Source organism: Jaculus jaculus, chromosome 8 (genome assembly GCF_020740685.1).
Source record: "Jaculus jaculus isolate mJacJac1 chromosome 8, mJacJac1.mat.Y.cur, whole genome shotgun sequence".
Classification (NCBI taxonomy): Eukaryota; Metazoa; Chordata; class Mammalia; order Rodentia; family Dipodidae; genus Jaculus; species Jaculus jaculus.
In genome coordinates this window covers 21,782,893-21,800,503 of record NC_059109.1, presented here as the reverse complement: position 1 = coordinate 21,800,503, position 17,611 = coordinate 21,782,893, and the positions used below count along the sequence as shown (strand labels likewise).

Here is a 17,611-nt window from a genome sequence, read left to right as displayed (position 1 = left end):
GATATGATGTGAGAACTTAAGTAATTTAACTTGAGAGCAAACTTCTTGAAGGTTAAGGATAAGATGACGCATTATCTGATAAATCCTGTTGAGACAATGATTTATGAGGAAAAAAATAATTAAATTAAAACTAATTAATTAAACTAATTAAAGATACATTAAAATCAATCCTTAAGAATGAAGAAAAAGATAGAAAACATTGAACCATATAGTCAATGAAAACAAAAGTGGGAAGCTAAGTGCTTTTTCAGCTAAAGAAAGTAAAAGAATTGAAGATGAAAATAACAACATATTAGACAATAAACAATCTCACTTGTCACTCCTGACTTGCTATTGTTGCTGCTGTGTCCAATCTAAAGTTTTCTGGATTCTATGATTAGCTTCCTGTTAAGGAAAGCCCTCTTCAATTTCTGTGTAGCTGTATTTGTCTACATTTTGTTAAACTCGCCATCCCTTTCCACTGAGCAGATCCTAGGAATTTGTGTTTCATCCTTTCTTGAGGTTCCTTTTGTTGTTGTTGGACTTATGGCTTTGTGACTATATTTGCTATTTAAGAGGAATCTTGCTTTGTTGTGTTTAAAGTTGAAACATTTATGAGAGTTTAGGGGATGGAGTACTATTACAGCACTACATTTCAAAGTGCAGATTTGATAGTATCAGGTTTGGGGATTGTTGAAGAACAAAGGGAGGGAACAGTGTAAGAGCCACAGGGAGGGCAGAAATATTCTGAGGCAAAGCCCCCACACCCCAGCCACAGATTAACTGAGGCCCTAATGATCACACAGTGAGCATCAATACCCTTACTGAGAAGGACCCTCAGGGAAATGGGGATCTGGGGAGAGGGGATATAAGACCATATCCTGTGTAAAATATCGTAATTTAATACAATAAAATAAAAGCAAATAGCAAGCTCCAGGATCAGTAGGAGACTCTAGCTTAAATAAGAATGAGCCAAAGAAGAGACACCTAAAGATGGGCTCAGGCTAGTGCATGGGGTTCTGCATGGGCACTTACACAAGCACACACACACAGAAACAAACCCCATAACAAAAACTATTACCACATGTTGAAAGGCAAAGCAAATGGCATGTTATTCTTCTATGTTATAGATATTAAATGTTATAGAATCATTTAGAGTCACATGAAAATATTTGTCACGGTACCAATAAATAAATAGCATACAAGGTTACAGTGGAATTGCCTTTATTTTGAATTGAATGCAAAATTATACCAAAAAACTAGAGGGGATCAGTGGAGTTGGAAGTGCCTTGTTCACTATAAAGAGACATTCTATATTATATTTTTTATTTTTAATAAATATGTGCAGTATATAAACTTCTGAAGCAGAGAAGTAAACTTATGGAATAGTAACAATAAGAACCAAAATATTTGGAAAACACATACACACTGCAACGAAAAATAAAAGCAAACTCATTCATTTCCATATATTCTATAATTATTATTTTTTCACAACAGAGTGAAATATTTCCTTAATTATTTTGTTCCCACTTTCTGCTGGAGTAAATTCTTTACTGAATAGAGGCAGTAAGAAGAATAAGCAAAAGTGCTCAGAAAATTCAGGAACTAAAAAGTTAATGGTTTGGATTCAGGTTTTTCAAAGAGTGTAATATTTTAAGTGAGATGTGAAATTAAAGTATATCTTAATATTTTCCGTGAAATATAGAAGAAAAATTCAATCATATATGTTTTGTCACTTTAAAGTCTCTATATAAAATGTATATGCACACAATTTTGTTACACTATTCTTCAACAAAATTTTGTATTAACATGTCCGCACCCCATGATGATGACTATCAGTAATAGCATCAGGAGTATGACAGATATCCTTTGTTTTCTGTGTCTACAAACATTTCATGGTGATTCATGTGTCAAGTATAGCTTTATTTCTATCACACTTGTAATTTTATCTGTGGATTCATATTTTTACATTCAATAATTAATTTTTATTGCTCTGTAAATTTCATATGGCTTCTAGAAAATCGTGTAGGGGCCGGAGAGATGGATTAGTGGTTAAAGCACTTGCCTAGAAAGCCAAAGGTCCCAGATTCAAATCTCAGTACCTAGTAAAGCCAGATGCACAAGGTGGCACATGCATCTAGAGTTCATTTGCAGTAGCTGGAGGCCCTGGCATGCCCATTCTCTCCTCTCTCTCTCAAATAAATAAATAAATATCAAAAATATAGAAAATGGTTTACTGCTTCCCATAGTGATTTATTGTATAGGAAAGAGATAATTTAAAATACTAGTATGAAATTTTCTGTTATTTTCCATTTAACTGTTGTATGCCATGGAGTTTCAGAATGTATTAGATGTCATCTCATTTCTAGTACAAAATACCTGATCAAAAATAAGTTTAAGGAATGAGGGGCTTATTTTGTTTGCAGTTTGAAGTTATACCCCTTTATGGCAGGAGAGGTATAGCAGCAGTAGCTTGAAGCATAGCTGGTCACATTCAGCACACAGTGGGGATGCAGAGTTGTATGAATGCTGTGCTCAGCCAGCTCATTCCTTTCACGCAGTCCAGGATTCCAGTCTCTGGAATGGTGCCACCACTCTTCACATGGGTCTTACCATCTCAGTTTACCTAAGAGATAAAACCTCACATGCATGCCCAGATATCAAAGAGATGGAGAACTGGGATGCAAAATACAGCCTTATTTTTCTTATTTTAAGTTTATTCTAAATTTAAACTACACTCTATAAATTTTATTTTGACATATGCTGATGCGACTTATTGTTCATTATCCTATCACATTTGAAGAGAAGATTCATGGGGTCACTGGAATTATCATTGTCTGGACTGTTAGTTGTTACTCTCATTGTTATTATTCTGCATATTTTTACTAGTATTTCTGCCCATATTGTTGTTTTTATTTATTTTTTTAGACACAGTCTCACTCTAGCCAAGGTTGACTAGGAACACACTCTAGCCCATGCTGTCTCAAACTCACAATGAGTCTCCTACCTCAGCCTATACAATTCAGGAATGAAAGACATGTGCTGTGCTACCATACCTGGCTATTGCATTCATTTTAAATGTCATAAATAATATGAAAAATTCATTTTAAGAAGTTATGTTATACTTTATCAATTGATACAGTTCTAAATGACTTCAAAATACCTCTCTAGAGAAATGTTACATTATATGGTCACATGTGAATGAACAGCTTCACATCTATTGCTTTAGTAAATATATGTATGACAAATTACATTTTATACCATAAAATATACTTGAGGGTTTTTTCTAAGAAGCTAGAGAAATATTAAAATTGGCCTCTTATTTTATTTATTTATGAGAAAGAGACAGAGAAAGAGGCAGATGGGAAGAGAGAATGGACATGCCATGGCCTCTAGCCACAGCAGACAAAATGCAGATGTATGCACCACCTGGTACATTGTCACTATGTGGGTACTTGGGAATTGAACTCTGGGCCTTAGGCTTTGCAGACAAGCAAAGCACCTTAACTGTTGAGTGATCTCTCCAGCCTCATCTCTTATTTTGGAGTAATTTTCATCAGTGAATTTAGTAATGGATGTTTTCTGAGAAAGTGGGCATTTTCAAAGTCCCTTGAGATACATAAGTTTGTGTCCAGAGATACTGATTATAGAGCTATTTACAATGGTTTATTAATCAATTAACTACCTCATTTACAGTACCATTACTAACAGATATTTTTAATAAAACGTCAGTGTCAATTACACAAAATGTGGCACATAAAATATGACAAAAAACTCAGAATCATTAAAGATGGTAACAAAAACAATACTGTGCTGGTTCCCCAGAAATATGCATCTTAAAGATGGTTTCTAGTCAAGGTATATATATCCTTAATTGTGAATTGTCTAAAAAAAACATTTTCACAATAATTTTTAAGGATAATCATAAATGCCTTTCTTTTTCCTTAAAGTGCATTTTTTGTGTTGAATATTTTTCCAAATAGTGGAGAAAATTTATATTGTTCTTTCTTCTCCAAATAGGTTATGTGGGTATGCAATTTATGTCGAAAGCAACAAGAAATCTTGACCAAATCTGGGGCATGGTTCTTTGGAAGTGGCCCTCAGCATCCCAGTCAGGATGGAACTCTGAGCGACACGGCCACAGGTGCTGGTTCAGATGTACCAAGAGAAAAGAAGGCACGGCTGCAAGAGAGATCACGGTCTCAGACACCCTTGAGCTCAGCAGCTGCCTCTTCCCAGGACACTGCTTCTCCCGGTGCACCACATGACAGGAGCAAAGGGGCTGAGCCCTCCCAGCAAGCCTTGGGGCCTGAGCAGAAACAGGCTTCATCCAGGTCTAGAAGTGAGCCTCCAAGAGAGAGGTAATGACCCACTAACCCTGTGAGTAGAACTTGACGCCTTGCTTGAGCGCAAACTCAGGGTTCAAGAATTTCACTTCTATGAGGAGAAATATGTGGGAGTAGAACTTGCTAGACCCCACATACACAACAACCACAGGTCTGAGGAGCTCTGTGGATCTCTAGAATGCATGTTGTATAGTAGACCTTGGAGGAGAGCTTTACATTCATATCATGTGTAGAAGCTAACATAAGTTACTGAGCTGAGCTGAAAACTTTCCAAACTTGAACTAAGAATACCTCTTGGACAACTGTTCTCTTATAGAATTGGCCCTTTAAAGAAAAGTGTTCTCTCAAGGAATACAATGGGGGAATACTCCCCATTTAAGGGCATGTTGAGGAACCTCCATTGAACACATTTATTTCATTCTGCCCTCCAAAAAGTAGGAATTTCCAGGTTAAGGGCTAGATGTCTGCAAAGGCATGTGACCTGAAGGACTTTGTTTTGTGGCAGGTTTTTGTTAAAGGGTATCCACTGGTTAGAGTGCACAGAGTAGAGGAAGAGTGGGGGGAGGTCACTGATGAGGTAGTAAGGGAATCAATTACATTTCCTAGATTTTATCTTATTCATAGTGGAAAGCCATTGAAGATTTAAGCAAGAGGTGTGATCAGACAATGTACTTCAACTTTTTCTTTCATCCATCCATCCATTCCTCCATCCAAAAGTATCCTTTTTTGGCCAAAAACAATACTATGCACTATGCCAGAGTACTATTAAGAATGGCGTAAACCTTGTGTTCATGAGGCTCACAGTGTGGGGCCCCTGAATAGTATTGGGATTTGGACTCGGCTTGATGGCTTCTGTCTGTGTAGTTCAAATTTATCTCATTGGGTAGGAAGAAGGATTTTGATCTCAGTTGCAAATATAACACATGTAAGATCAAGGAATTCAAGGTTAAACTTGTGTTGATTACATTCCTGACTCTGCACAACAGGCAGCAACAACACTTTGTAGTCATATGCCAATTGTTAAAGGAGAATAAATATGTGTTCCAAGGATGGTACATGGGAGGCATTCACTGAATATGACAGACTTCATGGCCAGCACAGCATGATGTATTCAGTACAAGTAAACTTTGCTAGGAACCAGAGGAGAGAAAAATGATTAGGACATAGCCCCTTTTCTCCCACACTCTGGTTGCCAGACTACATAATACCCCAGAAAAGACTACTACATAGAATGCCGATTTGTTCAAAGCTATTACTTGGGGAGCCCTGAGAAAGAAAAAGAAATGATTTATGAAATAAGCTTTGTAATATTTCCAAACAAGAAAAAATAATGCTCACAATCTATTTGGAGAGATGATAGAAAGGACACAGGAGATACATTAATGAAGGCAGAATTTATCATATCTGGTGACAAACTGCCATGGCATAAGAAGTAATAAAAATATTAAAAATGAAGTTTAGAATTGGTCAGAAGATAATTTCTTTAAACAATGGTTTTGGAGATTAAAAAGAAATATGATTTTTAAAAACATGGTAAAAAAAACTATATGAACTTTGAAAAGGAGTACTGAGATGGTTTGAATTTTCTTATAAAAATGTGCATATTGATGGTGCAAACACATTTATTGATGATAAAGACAGATAATAAAGAATCAGGGCTATAGTATTGTGAGAAGAGAAAGAAGCAACAGTGATGTCTGGGGCAACCTCAGGATTGAAAAGATAACTGTTTTCAAATACTGAAAATATATTGATCATATTCTGCACACTGATCAGAAGCTAGTGTTAACAAAACAATTAAAGTTAGTAATGAGAAAAAGTAAAACAAGTGGAGAAAGAAGTAGAATGGAGGGGTCTTAAAATGAATGCAATACTCAAGCATTCCATAAAACATTCTTAAAGATAATAGTTATTTTAATGCTTATATAACTTTGCAAGGTAAGAAAGCATTATTTATCAGCAGTTTAAGGAAAGTAGATGGAGCCAATATAAAGATCTACCAAGAGCAATAAAAATAAAAATAAAATATTTGATTATAATAGTCATCACAGTGTTAGGAAAACTGCATTTAGTAACTATTGGTATGTGACCACACTGGACTTCTGGTCTAAACTTGCTACCCCACACATCCACTTTCAACTCCAAGTCCACATTCTTTTCATTTTCCATTGTGCACATGATATAAATGTCTCACGCAGAGCTCATCTGTTTTGTTTATTTCTGCCGCTTGCACCCTCTCTATCTTCGTCAGCCTTGCCCACCCACAGCATATTTTACCACTGAACTTTGCTAACCCATTCTTAAAAACTTCCCACTCCCCTTTTATTTATTTTCATTCATGATATCTGCTTTTGGACTAACAATTAAATGATAGATTTCTAGTGGTATTTAGAATTCCAAAGCAAGCCTGAAGTTGCCTACATTTAAGTTGCACATTAAATTACATAAGTCCAGAAAACCTAGCCAGTGCAACTTCTGACTGGAGCAAGCTTTCCATATCAGGTTTTCTGGTAGACCTGTTTCCATTACTTTTCTTTCTTTCTTTCTTTTTTATTCTTTTAGCCTTCAACAGCACAGGGAGAGAAAGGTAGAACTTAAAATCATTTTTCTCTCTTGAAGCCTATTTTGAAGTAAGTAGGAACTAAGGAGTGAGAATAAATAGCAGTTTCAACCCTTTCAGTAGTTCTGAAGTAGGGTTATAACTCAGTAGTAGTGTTGGCCTAGTGTGCACAAGACTTTTGATCCTCAGTACTGCAGATAAATAAATCAGCATTCGGTTGCTACACAAAGGTAAGCTATGGTATGTATGTATGTATATATTATATATGTATATATGTATATACATACATATAATATATACATTATATATATACATATTTTTTTCCCTAAACAACTTCTGGAACAAAATGTTGGAGTGTCCATGACCAAGTCACAATTAATGTACCTTTAAAATACTATTAGGTTTAATTTCTGAAATAAGCATATTTGTAGTTACATTTCTTTAAAAGTTTCAAAAAAATAATTAAAAGTTTCACTGATAACCCAAAACTGTATACATGCATGTGTATATATTTATCAAAATTGTAAATATATACATTTAGCAAGTGCATATTTGATCTTGAAATAACACGTTGGCTTAGCTCTTGCTCATATTATTATTATGTATAATCCTTTCATCTGATATGTTTTTGCCTTTTAGTCATAAGCACGGGGTAGCATAAATTTTGTCTATTGAATTAATATGAATGATTTTTAATTGGCTTAGTTAAATGCAAAACTTAAAGGTACAACAAAAGGTTAACAAGTTAAGTCCCTGAACGTGCTGTAATGCAATGGGGGCACATTTACAAAACTCACAGGAATGGAGGATCTGGGGATGAAGCTTTAGAGCGCTTGCCTAGGATGCAGGAATCCCTTGATTAGTTAGTTCCCAGTACCTCTTGAAAGGTTGAGGTTATGCACATCTGTTGGGAGGTGGCAGCTAGAGGCTGCCCTGGGATAGATAAACCTCTCAGAATCAGCTAATCAGTCATACAGGTCTCGTGTGGTGCATCATCCCAAATTTTAAGCGCGGCGTGAGATTATAATTCTGTGAAAGCATGTACGGCTAGAATGTGAAGCAAAAGTTTTCCATTTCACAAACTGCTCTCCTTGACGTTCTTCGCCCACGGCAGGAAGAAGGCTCCGGGGCTGTCGGAGCAGAACGGCAAAGGCGGCGACGTGAAGGGAGAGAGGAAACGCGCGCTGAAGCCCTCGGGGCCTCCCGGGGAGGGTGCCGCGGATGAGCGGGAGCGGAAGGAAAGGCGGGAAAGCCGCCGGCTGGAGAAGGGGCGCTCGCAGGACTTCCCCGACGTGCCTGAGCAGCGCGAGGCGGTCCGGGCGGCGGAGGACGAGAAGCAGAGGAAGAAGGAGGAGGAGTACCAGACCCGGTACCGCAGCGACCCCAACCTGGCGCGTTACCCCGTGAAGCCGCCGCCCGAGGAGCAGCAGATGCGCATGCACGCCCGGGTGTCCCGCGCCCGGCACGAGCGGCGCCACAGCGACGTGGCGCTGCCGCACACCGAGGGGCCCGCGCCGCCCGAGGGCAAGGCCGGCAAGCGCGCGCCCCCCGCGCCGCCGCCCGAGTCCCCGCGCGCGCACGCGGCTGACAGGACGCCGGAGGTCCGGGCGCCCGCCAAGCCGCTCGCCGGCCACAGCCCGCCCGCGCCCCGCCATGGGCCGCTCCCCCCAGCCGAAGGCCCCGAACTCAAGGCTCAGGAACCCCTGCGGAAGCAGAGCCGCTTGGACCCCAGCTCGGCCGTCCTCATGCGCAAGGCCAAGCGCGAGAAGGTGGAGACCATGCTGAGGAACGACTCGCTCAGCTCCGACCAGTCGGAGTCCGTGCGCCCATCGCCGCCCAAGCCGCACCGCTCGCGGCGCGGGGGCAAAAAGCGACAGATGTCGGTGAGCAGCTCCGAGGAGGAGGGCGTGTCCACGCCGGAGTACACGAGCTGCGAGGACGTGGAGCTGGAGAGCGAGAGCGTGAGCGAGAAAGGTGAGGGGCGACCTGGCCAGGCGCGCAGGTGCACAGGGAAGCAGAAGGGATGAGGAGAGGGGCGCGCGGGTGCAGGGTGGGGAAGCTGAGGGAGTGAGGAGGGGGCGCGCGGGTGCAGGATGGGGAAGCTGAGGGGTGAGGAGAGGGGCGCGCGGGTGCAGGATGGGAAAGCAGAGGGTGTGAGAGGGGCGCGCAGGTGCAGGATGGGGAAGCAGAGGGGGTGAGGAGAGGGGCGCGCGGGTGCAGGGTGGGGAAGCTGAGGGGTGAGGAGAGGGGCGCGCGGGTGCAGGATGGGGAAGCTGAGGGGTGAGGAGAGGGGCGCACGGGTGCAGGATGGGGTAGCTGAGGGGTGAGGAGAGGGGCGCGCGGGTGCAGGATGGGGAAGCAGAGGGTGTTAGAGGGGCGCGCAGGTGCAGGATGGGGAAGCAGAGGGGGTGAGGAGAGGGGCGCGCGGGTGCAGGGTGGGGAAGCTGAGGGGTGAGGAGAGGGGCGCGAGGGTACAGGATGGGGAAGCAGGGGGTTGAGGAGAGGGGCGCGAGGGTGCAGGATGGGGAAGCTGAGGGGTGAGAGGAGTGGTTCAGGATTGAGAAACTGAAGGGCGTGAAGTGAAGGGCGTGGGTGTCCTGGATGGAAAAACTGAAGAGGTGAGTAGAGGTGAGGCAAGTTTCCAGGATGGAGAAGCCAAGGGACCAGGTGAGGGGTTCATGGCCCCTGGGTCCTGGAGGGAGATGCTGAGGCAGGAGATGTAGGGTGGCACAGTGGGTGGGTTCTGGCCTGAAGAAGCTGAAGAGTGAGGGGATGGATGCGTGAGTCCAGGATGGAGAAACTGAGCGGTAAGGCGAGGAGTTTGTGGGTCCTGGCTGGAGAAGCTGAGGGGTGAGGCGTGGGGCGCGTGCATTCTTGTCTAGAGAAGCTGCAAGATGAGAGGAGCGACACGTGGTTCCAAGCTAAGGAACCTGAGGGGTTAGAACTGTAGGACAAAGGTGATTGGACCAAGTGTGCTGGATAGGAGATGCTGAGCTTAGAAATCCCTGGGGTTCCATCTTTTGATGTGCACGATTATAGTCCCATGCTTATACTGGGTGTGAGCTGAATTTAGAGGCGCATGTGAGTCAAGGTTACAGATGCATGATCACTGGTTTGTGTGTGCAGGCGTCATGGGCACAGAGCTTCAAGGGTTCGATGTGTGAGTTCCAGAGTTAGACAGAAGTGCCTGAGAGCCAGTTACAGATAGTGCTGGTGTTTGATGTGTATGCGTGCCAGCGTAAAAGATGCATGCATAGCAGGGTGAAAGGTGTTATGGGTCAGGGTCAGAGAGAAAGCTGGGAGTACTTGAAGGTAGTAATGCAGACAATAGAAAGCCCTAGTTATTTATTTGTGTCATTTTAAAGCACAACCAATAGCTCAAATTTTAGTGTGGATTTTTTTTTTTTAACTGGTTTTGGTTCCCGTTCCTGTTCTGAAAATTTAGCGTGCATTGTTATATATTGAAGTTACTGTTTTGGGATCTATATATGAGGAATGTAAGTTATGTTTTAGAAGACAACTATTGTGCCCTATAAATGGTGTGCATTTCCAAATAAAACTTTCGCTTGTGGGTATTCCAGTCCCAAAGGCAGCATTTTTTTTTTTTCAAATTTCAAATGACTTCTTCCCACAATGTGTGAATAGATTACAGTGATACCATACAAGGTCTTACATACTTATATTGGATAGTAATTTTGATGTATTAAGCTCATGTTAAAAAAAAAAAAAAACTTTTTGGGGCTGGACTTGGTGGTGCACGACTTTAATCCCAGCACTCGGGAGTCAGAGGTAGGAGGATCACCATGAGTTCGAGGCCACCCTGAGACTACATAGTTAATTCCAGGTCAGCCTGAGCCAGAGTGAGTCCCTACCTGGGGGAGGGGGGTGATATTTGGAATGGTGATAGGCTGGCTTTTGTCTGTCTAAATCTGCACTTTATAATCTTATAACCACATATAGCTATTGAAACTTTATTAAAATTAAATAAACGTTAAAATTTATTTCCTTAATCTTACCAGCCCATTGCTCAAAACACACACACACAGAAACACCCAAAAAATTGAATGCCCCAAAGGCTCATTAAATAATGCTGGCTTTGGAAAACTTTCAGTTTCATATTAGAACTACATACTTATTTTGAAAATCATTCTCATCTTACTGTTGTTTCTCCTAACTCTGGTCATCATGGTACCCTATCCTTTTGGTAGTGTTGAGGTTATTTGGTATTCCTGAACGGCTATGTCTGTGAGGTGTAAGGGAGGATCAGTCTTTAGGTTCTCCCCTTTCTTTTCTTGCTTTATAAATGCTAAATCTCATGCATTGAATATATTTCATTTTATTTAAAAATCAGTTTATTTTCTCACCTTCTGTTGCCAGAAGATGGATGACATGCATGTACCTGGATATTCGCAATTCCTTCAGTTTACTGATACCCAGATAAATTCATGCTATACATGGGAACAGTTAAAATTATATCATTTTTTACTTCAAACCAACTTGAAATAGTTGTGTTTGGGATTTATATGTATAAAATACGAGTTTGGGTCTTTTGTCTTCCATTCAGTTGACTTTGTAAGATACATGCTGCCTATGGCTTCTTAAGTTGGGTCATGAAAAAAACTGTCAACATCTTTTTGGTACCTCCCTGGGACTTCTGAGACCTTATTGGGATGTATACACCTCAGAGGTCAGAAAGAATCTTCTTCATCTGAGAACATAGGGACTTCATGTATTTATATCTGATATAAATGGTTTTGTTTTCTCTTAATTTAAAATGAGTACCAATTTCTAGTAAATTTCTTAAGGATACTTTGATATTTACTCACTCCCATATTAATGTTTATGAAATGAAATATTGACACTACAAAGAACATACCTTTTAATTATGTAACATATGTTTCTATTTGAAAATTAGTAAGTGTGTCTGTCATATGCTTTCATCTATATCTATTAGCAACTTTATTACTATGCCACATAATTCTCTAAAAAGGTAATCTTGGCAGCCAGCCATGACTATCTGACATACCCTGTGACACAGTACATTCCTTACTCTCCATATGTCTTCATTTTATTATTAGCACAAGGGAGTTAGTACCTAGCTTGAATGGTTTGGATGAGATAATGTACACACAGACACACACACACACACACACACACACATTCGTATATACATACATACATACATACATGTGTACATATACACATACATACATCTAGATAAGTTAGTGTAGCAGATAGCTTCAGGTTCCCTAAGATGAACTTCCAGACCAGGCACAGTTATGGAGGAAGGATATTTATTGAAGTTTACAGATCCAGGGGAAGTTCCATAATGGCAGAAGGAGCTGGCCTGCCTTCACAGGTCCAAGCACAGTAAGAAAAGCACAGGCCAAAAGTCACACAGCATAGCACACTTCAGGAAATTCAGCTAGGTACACTTTGCATATCTTTAGACTGAAATCTCAAACCAACCACCACACCTTAAGATTAGCCTAGTGACACTGCCTCCAGCCAGGTGGCTGCAGATGCAAACTACAACTTAATAAAACACTGAATATATTGGGGGGCATCTATTCAAACTACCACAGTTAGTGTTCTTTTTTTAAAAAAAGTTCATTTATTGAAGAGAGAGAGAGAGAAGGAGAGAATGGGTGTGCCATGGCCTCTAGCCATTGCAAAAAGTACACCAGAAGCAAGTGCCACCTTGTGCATCTGGCTTAAGTGGGTACTGGGAAATCGAACTTGGGTCCTTAGGTTTTTCAAGCAAGTGCCTTAACCGCTGAGCAATCTCTGCAGCCCTATTATTCTTTAAACATGTTTTATTTATGTGTATATGACAGCAAGAAAGAAAGAGTAGAGAGGAAAGAGAGAGAGAGAGAGAGAGAGAGAGAGAGAGAGAAAGAAAGAATGGGAGTGCCAGAGCCTCTAACCACTGCAAACTAACAAGAGACGTGTGTGCCATGTAGTGCATTTGGCTTTACGTGGATAGTGCAGAATTAAACCTGGGTTCTTAGGCTTTGCAAATAAGCACCTTAACTGCTGAGCCATCTCTCCAGCAAAAATTAGTATTCTTTATTTTTATTTATTTTTGCATTTTTATTTATTAATTAGAGAGAAAGGGGGAGAGAGAATGGGCACACCAAGCCTCCAGCCCCTGCAAATGAACTCCAGATGCATGTACCCCTTGTGCATTAGGCTCACGTGGGTCCTGGGGAATCGAACTGGGGTCCTTTGGCTTTGCAGGCAAATACCTTAACCACTTAGCCATCTCTCCAGCCCACAAATGGGTATTCTTAACGCATATTGACTTTGGTGTCTATCCCACAGTCACAATACTAACACACAGAGGATGTGTGTTAGTATTTTGACTGTAACACATACCTAAGAGAAACAATCTTAAAGAAGGAAAATTTGTTTTGGCTTTCAATTTTGTGATGTTACATGTAGTTCATGGTTGGCTGGTGCCTATGGTAGGGCAGGATAGAAGGAGCATAGGGCAGAGGCTCTTCATTCTATGGTGGTCAATAAACAGAGAGAAAGGGTGGGGAACAGAGTTTGTTTTTCCGGGACATGCCACCAGGGACCACTTCCTCCAAATAGGCCCCTCTTCCTAATCTCTACCACCTTTCCAATAGCACCATCGAATTATAAGTAAATCAGTGGATGTATTTCTTTGTAAAGATTGACCTCTCATGGTCTAGTCACCCCTCCAAAGTCTTGGCTGTGCATACTGTTCCATTTAGAGCCATGCTTTCCATACATGAACTTCAGCTGGGAAGGATGACTGATGTCTGTAATACCAGCAAACACTCAGGAGGCTGAGCTTGGAGGATTGCCACAAATATGTTATCATCCAAGTCTACATGGTGAGTTCCAGCCTAATTTGGGCTAGAAGCTGAGACCCTGATTTGAAATTAAAAACAAATATAAGACCCATGAGTCTTTTGAGAAGACATCTCTTAATCATATCATTACAGTATCTAATGTTGCAGTGACTATGAGATAATCACCTATGTCTAAAACATGCAGAGAAGGAAAAGAATCTTTTCTATTTCCTAAGCCCCTTTATGATGGGGAGGTGTACTAGTCAGCTTAACATTGTTGGGATGAACATCCATGCCAGACATAATTTAGGGGAAGAAAGGGATTATTTCAGTTTACATGTACAGAGGAAGTGCTATCTGTGGAGAAGAAGCTGGCTCCAATTCATAAATCCAAGCAGAGATAGAAACCACCACCAGCCAGCAAAAATCAAAAAGCAGCAAACTAGACATGGCGGCCAGAGGGGACTCCACAGAGATCAACACACTCTGCATACCTTTGGGTTGGAATTCAGAACCATCCCAAAACACACCTGTATGTTGGACCCCAGGATCTGCCTCTGATCCCCCTCCTAGCTCAGAGATACCTTCCCCAACCAGGCAGCAAGAGACTCAGATTATAAGCTTTCATAAAAGAACCTAAGTCTATGGGAGACATACATTCAACCATCAAACTGGAAAGGGTTATCTGAGAAGAAATTTCTTAGGAAATAGTATTTGCCATGGATATCATGTTGTAATTTTCAGAGTTGTGAAGACTATCATTGTAATATATAATTTTAGAAGAGCAGTTAGAATCAAAAGTTAAATTTGACCATATCCCAGACATTTACTTCTTCCATTTTTTGATTGTGACATATAAATTAAAAATTTAACACAATTCCTGCATATTCCTTACTATATGTAATCTATTGTGTCATTAATATTTTATTTTTATTTATTTATTTGACAGAGCAAGAGAGAGGGGGGAGAGATAGAGAGAGGGAGAGAGAAATAATGGACATGTCAGGGCCTCAAGCCACTGCACATGAACTCCAGATGCATGTGTCACCTTGGGAATCTTGCTAACATGGATCCTGGGCAATCTAACCTGGGTCCTTTGGTTTTGCAGGCAAATGCCTTAACCGCTAAGCCCTTCCTAGAGCCCATCATTAATATTTTCATTTTACTTTGCTTTTAGCTGGGTTGATTTTGTTATTATTAACATGTATATATTTAGCATTCTATAGATAGAAGTGGTAATGATGTCCCCTTTCCTCACAGAGTTTACATTCTGTTGGGAGTAATAAAGAATAATTACAGCTTGGTCTGTTGGAGCATGATTCCTGTGAGGAGGAATGAGAGTTTGAGGCTAGCTTAGGCTGCACAGCAAGTACAAGTTCCACCTGAGCTACATTTAGATGCACCCAGGTTCATCCCCAGGATTTCAGAATGAATAATTGCACAAGTTAACAAATAGTACAAAGACATTTCTCTCTGATTCATTGCTGTTACTGCTGTAAGTTCAGATATTTATAAACTAATGGTAATTCAGCCAAATGACATCTGAATGATACAAAGCCTTTCTATTCAATGTTCGATACTACCTTTTATATAAAATTTAATTATATATAGGAAAGAATGCTGGGTGTGGTGGTGCACACTTTTAATCCCAGAACTCAGGAGGCAGAGATAGGAGGATTGCCATGAGTTCCAGGCCACCCTGAGACTCCATATTGAATTCCAGTTCTGCCTGGGCTAGAGTGGCACCCTACCTCAAAAAACCAAAATAATAAATAATAACAGTTAATAATTAATAATTATATACAAGAAAGGAAGAGAGATGGAGGTAGACAGAGAGAATGAGTATGAGAGAATGTGGGTCCCTGGGTCCTTGGTGGCCAGCCATGGTTCCCCTGAAGGCCAGGCAACTGTGGTAAGTGTGCAAAAGAATCACTTTCTCAGGAGACAGACTCTGTAAACAGCTTGGTTTAATCATTAGGGAAATGGGTTTATAAGTAGTTGAGGGTCCTGAGAGCATTTGGATGTACAAGGTTGCTTGCTGTTGCCTAATTAGCATATGGGTACATACATTCTAGAATGTAAGCAATGGCAAAGGGAAGGTATGGACTGTGTAAAGGTTGCTGGCTGATATCATATAAGTTGTTTCCTAGGCAACTGACCAAAGGTCACAGGGCAAAGCCTAAGTTCAGGTGTGCTAGGCTTGGAGAGAGAGTGGCCTCCTGTAGCCTGGGGGTCCTTAGCCATGCCTGGCAGCTCAGGCCTGTCTACTGAAGGTTTCAGCCTGTGCCTGGCACTGCCCAACAACTCCCCTTTTGTTTTTTATAATGGGGAAGTGTCATTCTGAGTTTTTCATAAACAGATAGAACCTAGGTGGTGCACGAGACCCGACTGCTAGCAATCTTAGCAATATTAGTTAATTGTTTGAGAAATTTTATGAGACAGGGAGCTACAAGCAATAGGGTTCCTATAGCAAGGAGAGGGCTAAGGAGTGGGAGTAGAAAAGTAACTAAAGGGTTAGAGAGCCAGGTGTTTCCTCAGGCTTGTAGCAGTCAAGCAGCTCTTGTGGAGTTTTTTGAGAGTTTTAACATCTTCTTCAATAACATTTGATTAATTAATAAAAAAAACAACATTCTTGTCCTAAGACCACATATATCCCCCACAAAGTTCAGCAGTAATGAAGTCTAAGGCTAGATGGTTTTTAAATACCACACCCGTAAGAGAGTTCATTTGTCTCTGGAGAGATTTGAGGCTGTTGGATTCTGGAGATACCTAGAGACAGTGTCACGCTGATGCCCACCAGCAGAGGGATGAAAATCTCTCTTGGTTGGCACAGATGGAGTTTGTAGGCCACTTTTTTTTTATTATTATTATAGAGATACACCTGTGAAACAATCAAGACTGGGGAACAAAAAGTGGGAGAAGAAATGCTTAAGCATGGGTAGTTACCCCTTCACCCCATAGTAGAGCAGGCATCTTGACACAAGTGGTCCTGGTTATGGAAATATTGAATAGGCATTCAGTTTTGGTTGGCTAGGAGCTGAAGAGGCATAGAGGAATATCTTGACTGGCATCAATCAAAGAGGGTGAGGCCTGTCCTTTACAGAGCCAGAGACCTGGTGCACACAAGGACAAACAGGTTTTTGGAACTGGGCAATGATAAATAAAAATGTTCTTGCTCCTTTTTATCTTCAGGGGTCCAGTCACCCTAACTCTACCACCCTTTATTTCCCCCTCTCATGAGAAGACACTCTAACTGCTGTTAAGGAACAAAGGACGAAGATGTCAGATCTCTTAGTACTTCTTGCTGAATGGGGCATGAAGTTGTAGTAGTTAGAGAGTCCTACAGAGGGGAACTATTTTTAACAGACCCTGGAAGTGTGTTGATGGAGTGCAAGAAGATAGCATTGGAAGAGAACATTGGGGAAAAGAATAAAAGTAAGGAGGTAATGAGAAGTGAGCACATAGCAAACTGGTCCTTTGTCGTTGAGGGAACCCAGGTACGTAGACAGAGTTGTATTGTCTCAGGACCATCTGAGAATGAGCTGGCTGATATTTTCTTCCAGAACCGTTCATCGAAAGGCTCTATAGTATTTGACATGGCCTGAATCTGTTTTTAATATGGCTTGTAAAACAGGTGAGAGGTATTAGTAGAGTTGTCAGAAACATATACACCACATTTAGCCTTGATAATAGAGAGTCATTTGGTGCCATCAAAGGCTGTATGATTATATTTTTGGTCTCAAAAGTTACTTATATATTCTAGATTTGAAAATCCCCCTTTTTATTACAGAATTAGAACTGCGAGAGATGGAAAAAATGTCTTAAAGTCTTGCTTGTTTCCCCTCTTGGACATCCATATATTTAAAATATTTTTATCTTTATACTGTTCTCTCTGAGTGTTTAAG

General features: G+C 41.0%; 1 protein-coding gene across 38 annotated transcripts in view; it reads left to right on the top strand.

Moving 5' to 3' along the window:
- Positions 1-17,611, top strand: part of Rims1 (regulating synaptic membrane exocytosis 1) — a 486,577-nt gene that overhangs the window by 254,561 nt on the left and 214,405 nt on the right. For all 38 annotated transcript variants that reach the window (XM_045157130.1, XM_045157129.1, XM_045157099.1 and 35 more), the window contains 2 exons: positions 4,000-4,340; positions 8,000-8,859. In XM_045157130.1, coding sequence (XP_045013065.1) covers positions 4,000-4,340; positions 8,000-8,859 — 1,201 coding nt within the window. The remainder of the gene's footprint in view (positions 1-3,999; positions 4,341-7,999; positions 8,860-17,611) is intronic.